Source organism: Rhinolophus sinicus, chromosome 6, assembly GCF_057876585.1.
Source record: "Rhinolophus sinicus isolate RSI-liver-muscle chromosome 6, RSI-T2T, whole genome shotgun sequence".
Classification (NCBI taxonomy): Eukaryota; Metazoa; Chordata; class Mammalia; order Chiroptera; family Rhinolophidae; genus Rhinolophus; species Rhinolophus sinicus.
Window position 1 is genome coordinate 59054715 of NC_142506.1, and position 5907 is coordinate 59060621.

Sequence of the window (5907 nt, forward strand, 5' to 3'; positions counted from 1 at the left end):
TATTGTCTTTTGTAATGAATTTTAAACAATACTTTTATGAATGTACATTTTGTATCATACTTTTTGTTTGTATAAATGCTAATGATTTACTAAGATTCAATACAGGGAAGTAACTTTGTATTATTTCAGCTCCTATATCTCTAGGTTTGCTTTTGCTTCACTTTTCATTGCATAAATTCTATATTAAAATTTTTCAAAATATTACTACCATCCATTCCTCCTTCCTTTCACCCACTCATTCCTTTCGCCTAGGATTTGCCTACCAATTTATCACCTCCTTTTTACCCTAAGGCAGGTTATCAAAATAATAGTTAGGCTACCACATTTTACTGAATGAACGTAAGAGACGTAGATAACGCTTCCTTGTGTTGCAGTAATGTTCACCTGAGGAATTATTGTTTTTTTATAATTTCTTAATTTCTACTTACTTTCACATTATTCTTAGAAAAGACTTTGGAAACCTGTTTAACCAAGTCCCAAGTACAGGAAGAGTTTGCAGGAGGGACTCAGTTTGAGCCTGGGCTGTGTGGCTGGGAGCAGTTGATCAGTTGATCAGAGGCTGATGAGGAAGCATTTCTAATGGGGGGGGGGATTATTCATGCCTTAGATCTGCCCATTACAGTCACTAAGCTCCAGGAATTTTTTTTTTTTTAATTAAAATTTATTGGGGTGACAATGGTTAGTAAAATTACATAGGTTTCAAGTGTACAATTCTGTGTGTATCACATTGTGTGTTCACCACACAGTCAGTTCTCTTTCCATCACCATATATTTAACCCCATTTATCTTCTTCTACCACCCCTCTCCCTCCCTTGTCCTCTGGTAACCACTAAACTATTATCTGTGTTTGTCTTGTTCCTTTGTTGCTTTCAGTTTTATATCCCACATATCAATGAAGTCATATAGTTTTCGACTTCTTCTGTCTTATTTCCCTTAGCATAATAATCTGAAGATCCATGTCGCAAATGGCACTATTTCATCTCTTCTTATGGCAGAGTAGTATTCCATTGTGTATATATACCACATCTTTATCCAGTTGTCTGTCGAAGGATACTTTGGTGGTTTCCATGTCTTGGCTACCATAAATAAAGCTGCAGTGACCATCGGAGCACATAAATCTTTATGGATAAATGTTTTCAGATTTTTTGGGTAGATACCCAGGAGAAGGATTGCTGGGTCATATGGTAATTCTATTCGTAATTTTTTGAGGAACCTCCACACTGCCTTCCATGGCAGCTGCACCAGTCTGCATTCCCACCAACAGTGTATGAGGGTTCCTTTTTCTCCACAGCCTCTCCAACACTTACTATTATTTGTCTTGTTGATGATAGCCATTCTGACTGGGGTGAGGTGATGTCTCATTGTGGCTTTAATTTGCATTTCTCTGATGATTAGTGATATTGAACATCTTTTCATAGGTCTATTGGTCATCTGTATGTCCTCTTTGGAGAATTATCTATTCAGGTCTTCTGCCCATTTTTTAATTGGATTGTTTGTTTTTATAAGACTGTTACATAAATAAATGTGATTGCAGACATATCTCATTTTGAAGTGGATACGCTATGAAAAGTTTAGGATTCACAACTGGGAAATCTTAGTTGTTTAGTCCACCGTCCACATTTTACAAAAGAAAATTCAGGGCTAGAGATTTTCAAATAGTCAGTGAATTTCAAAATTAGGATATAATCCCAGGTCTCTTGATTCTGCCCATTATACTCTATGGTCTGTATATATAAGAACAATTTTGAAAGGGTTTTTTTCCCAATACAAAATGATGTTTGGCTTTCAGATACCTTTGGACTTTAAAAAGGGTTCACTTCACCTCTAACATGTTAAAAACAGTGAGGCGCATAAGGTGAGGTTTACCTGGGCGTTAGTTGTCCTGTTAACAACACTTTAAAATCAGTTTATTGTTGGTCGTCTCCCCCCATCCTCTTGGTAACCGTTTTGATAGAGCAGGCCGTGGTCCACATGTGAGGTGGAGGTGGCGGGAAAACATCTGGAGTCTGTACCCACGTCTCCTCGCCCTTGGTTCCTTTTCCCAGGCACTATGTTGCAGCCACTTTCTCGGGACATTTAAGTGTCTGTGTTGCAAAGATGTCTGTTGTGTCCTGATGTTTTATGGCGTGTGGGTTTTGAATAGTGGATAGACATTCTTCCCTATCTCTTGCATTTTGGAGCAAAGTTCCTAGCAGGTTTGCAAGGGTACCATGTCCTGAAAAAGATTGGGAGACCTATCCTTTATGCTTATAAGTTTTAATAGAGAACTCAAGTGTTCCTTTCTGTACCATGGAAGGAGTTATAAATACCTTTTCTTATTAGATCGCTCAGATTCCGTTCTGTGGGGAAATTGACTGTGAAGACTGGATCAAGAAGACCACTGCCAGGTAAATATGATTCACTGATAAAATGTGTGAGGCATGGCAGTGAGAAAGAATAGAAATGTGCAGCATATTGAATGGAATTCTTGTTCTTGATTTCAGGGATCAAGATCTTGAACCTGGCGCTCCGTCCATGGGAGCCAAGAGCCTTTGCATCCCCTTCAAGCCACTGTGTGAGCTGCCACCTGGGGCCAGATGTGTCTGTGGCAAGAACCCCGCCAAGTACTACACCTTGTTTGGTCGTAGTTACTAAGGGATAGAACTGCACCCCCATCTCCAGCTCTCCTCACTTTAAAAAAAAAAAAAGATACTAATAATTTCCCCAGCTAGAGACAGTTTTATGATTTTTAAAAAAATAAAAGTTCTAAAAGGAAGTCACATGAGACAAACACCTATTCTTATGCCTAAATTAACAGTGGGAAAAAGACTTTTCTGTAATCTACCCCAGTAATAAATATCATGAATTCATACTGTTTTATGTATTCATTTGTTTCTGAAATACCTGAATTATGTACTACAAGGAAATTCCTACGAAGAGATGAAAATAATTTCTCTTTGTAGGAATTTCCTGAAGCTTCCGATGAGTAGAACTAATCACAGAAAAGCTTGAAGCTGGCTGCTTTAAAGGAATTCACTATTTAAAGGAACTCTACAGTAAGTAATTATGTTAAGGAGGGAATCCTTCACCCAAAATCTACATGTGATAAGTTGGCTTTTTTCTAAATTAAGATTCAGCTAAAAGTTCAAAAATTTCTCAAACATTTAAAAGTGGTGGTGCTCTTCAAGAGGGTGCATAAACCTGAATCCAGACAGTACCTTTAAGAAATGATTACTATTTTACTTGCAGATGACAGCCATTAACTAGACACATGACTGACAGTCACAAAAGTGACTGTGCCTGTTGTTCATTTCAGCAAAAAGAAAACAAATAGGTCAGTATATGTTTTCTAGAATTGGACAATAACAGCAGATCGTTAGTCCTGCTGATGGAGAGGCTTTGAGTCTTGATGAGCAGCAGAACACTCCCTAAAACAATGAAGAGAAGGCATTTTGACTGGAGAGTCTGGACATATCACCTACTTCTATTTGATTCTAGTTATTAGTGTTGGTCATCTATCTTATAACTGGTTTGGGGCTTGTTTTCCTCTTCTTGGCCTCATCTCCTTGAAGTAGTTCTATTTTATGTAGAGGCAAAACCCGGTGATCAAGTGGCCACGGAGACGAAGCGGTGAACAAACTGGCCGAGCATTGTTCGTAAGAGGCCAGTGCCTCTGTGACCCCTGGGACATCATGGCATCTCCCCGGAAATAGCACGTCAGGAATTCTCCTGTACTGGAGATACCTGGAAAATTAAATCCACACTACTCTGTCACACCAGCAGGCTTAAAATTACCTACAAACACATTTCTGATGGCTCAGTAGGTGATGTTAAACCATTGTACTTGTTCAGCTTTACTGGGAAGATTTAAAACTTGGAAGCATCGATAGTACTGAAATGCTATAAAAAGATTTTCCTAAGTCTCATGTAATAGGGATATTTCAAAATAATTTGTGTCACCAAAACCAAATGTGATTAAGAAATACATGTTGAAAGTGAGTTTCTTACCTCCTTCAGCTCTTTACTCAAAGACCATCTCAGTAAATTCTATCCTGATCACTTGTTTTAAAATTACAACTCCACTCCATGCCAACACTGGCCCTCTTCACGTCTCCAAATCGTTCGTATTACCATCTGACATTCAATACACTTCATGACTTATTTTGTTAATTATCTGTCTCCCCCCCCCCCACTTTCATAAAGGTAGGAATTTTTGTCACAGCTGTGTCCCCAGAGCCTAGCACTGTGTTTCACATGTAGGAACTCAGTAAATATTTGTTGCATGTTGAATGAATGAGAAACTCTTAGTGCCACTTGATAACATAACACAATGTGGTGGTATTAGAAGTCTAACTGTTAGGAATATTAACTGAACTAGAGCGTAATCATGAGATGCCAACGAACTTAGGGCTACATCTAAGTTGTCATGATTTAATCAAAGTCAGTGTATTAGTCAGGATTCCCCAGGTAAAGTGACCCAATAGGATGTAGGTGTCCATAGAAATTTATTATAAAGAATTGGCTGAGAAGTCCCAAGGTACTCAGGGCGAGTCAGCAAGCATTGGAGACTCGAGAGCCAGTGGTATAGTTTCAGTCTGAAGGCCCGGAGACACGCTGGAGATGCAGGAAAAGCTAATGTCTCAGTTCAAGACTGAAGGCAGGAAAAAGTCAGGGTCCCAGCTTGAAGACAGCAGGAAAAGCAGGAGGGTCTCCAGGCCTTCCTGATGGGATAAGGTCCCCCCCATACTGGGGAGGGCCATCTGTTTTGTTAGTCTACAGCAGGGGTGTCCAAACTGCGGCCCTTGGGCCAACTGCTGCCGCAATCCATTTTTAATTGGCCTGCAGCAAATTCCAAAAATATATTTAGTTTACTTAAACCAGGTGAGGCAATACGCACTTCACCTCTAGTGAGTGGCCCGGCTGTTTGTGTATTTTACCGCATATGGCCCTTGGTAAAAAATGTTGAAAAAAGTTTGGACACCCCTGGTCTACAGATTCAAGTGTTAATCTCCAAAACACCCTCACAGAAACCCCTCACAATAACATTTAATTAAGTGTCTCTGCACCTGGTAGCCCAGTCAAATTGACCAATAAAGTTAACAATTACAGTCAGACTTTAAATCCAGAAACGATTGGGTGTAGTAATTTCAGTCTATTTCTTTAACGGATTGACCGTAGGCAGGCTACTGAAAACAATAGAGGCCGCTATTGTTTTAGCTATTCGTGAACTAGTAAACCTTTAAGGGTTACGAGTGACAGATAATATTAAAACCAAAATTTCCTTGTATCAGTTAAGTTACTGTAATTTGGCTTTCTTCCTGAAACTAACTGGGGTTATGTCTTTAGCTCCTCCCGTTTAAAGGCGTTTTATCTTTCCTGAGTGTGAGGAATGTTTTTCTTGTCTCATTTTCGAGAACATTTGGCAGTGGGGTGCCTGTTGATTCCAGATCGGTGGGCAAAGCAGTAGAAAAGTCACTGTCGCGTTTCATCTTTGGCTTTCACTTCCTGTAGCTCCGATCCAGAACATTCCCTGTTCCCTGCAGTGAACAGCATAACTTTACATACCAGGTAGACAGGATATGATGGTCTTTGTCAAATGACGTGTCTCATCGGAGCAGTTATTGCACAAACAGTGTGGAACCTGGGACAACAAAAGCCACAAATGAGCCACTCACTGCGTGATTCAGAGTCGCTGAGACTCTGGACTCCTATATTAAACACACAAACAGAAGAAATCCCTCATATTCCATATCTGAAGCCCGTGTCTACCATTTCCACAAGTCCCAGCTCACATGACATCTCTCCTTTAATTGCCCTTTAAACTGTTTTATGGCTTTATAGCAGCCTATAAAAGGTGATTTCCAAATATGACAGGCGCTGAAAGGCTGAGGGGGACGAGTTTTCCAGGAGTTGTAATCACTACATCTG

At 39.8% G+C, this 5907-nt stretch overlaps 1 protein-coding gene across 4 annotated transcripts in view; it reads left to right on the forward strand.

Moving 5' to 3' along the window:
- Positions 1-2849, forward strand: part of EPRS1 (glutamyl-prolyl-tRNA synthetase 1) — a 49713-nt gene extending 46864 nt beyond the window's left edge. For all 4 annotated transcript variants that reach the window (XM_019742201.3, XM_019742281.3, XM_074317015.2 and 1 more), the window contains 2 exons: positions 2323-2387; positions 2484-2849. In XM_019742201.3, the coding sequence (XP_019597760.3) occupies positions 2323-2387; positions 2484-2634 (216 nt within the window). In that variant the 3' untranslated portion in view covers positions 2635-2849. The remainder of the gene's footprint in view (positions 1-2322; positions 2388-2483) is intronic.
- The last annotated feature ends 3058 nt before the right edge of the window (positions 2850-5907 follow it).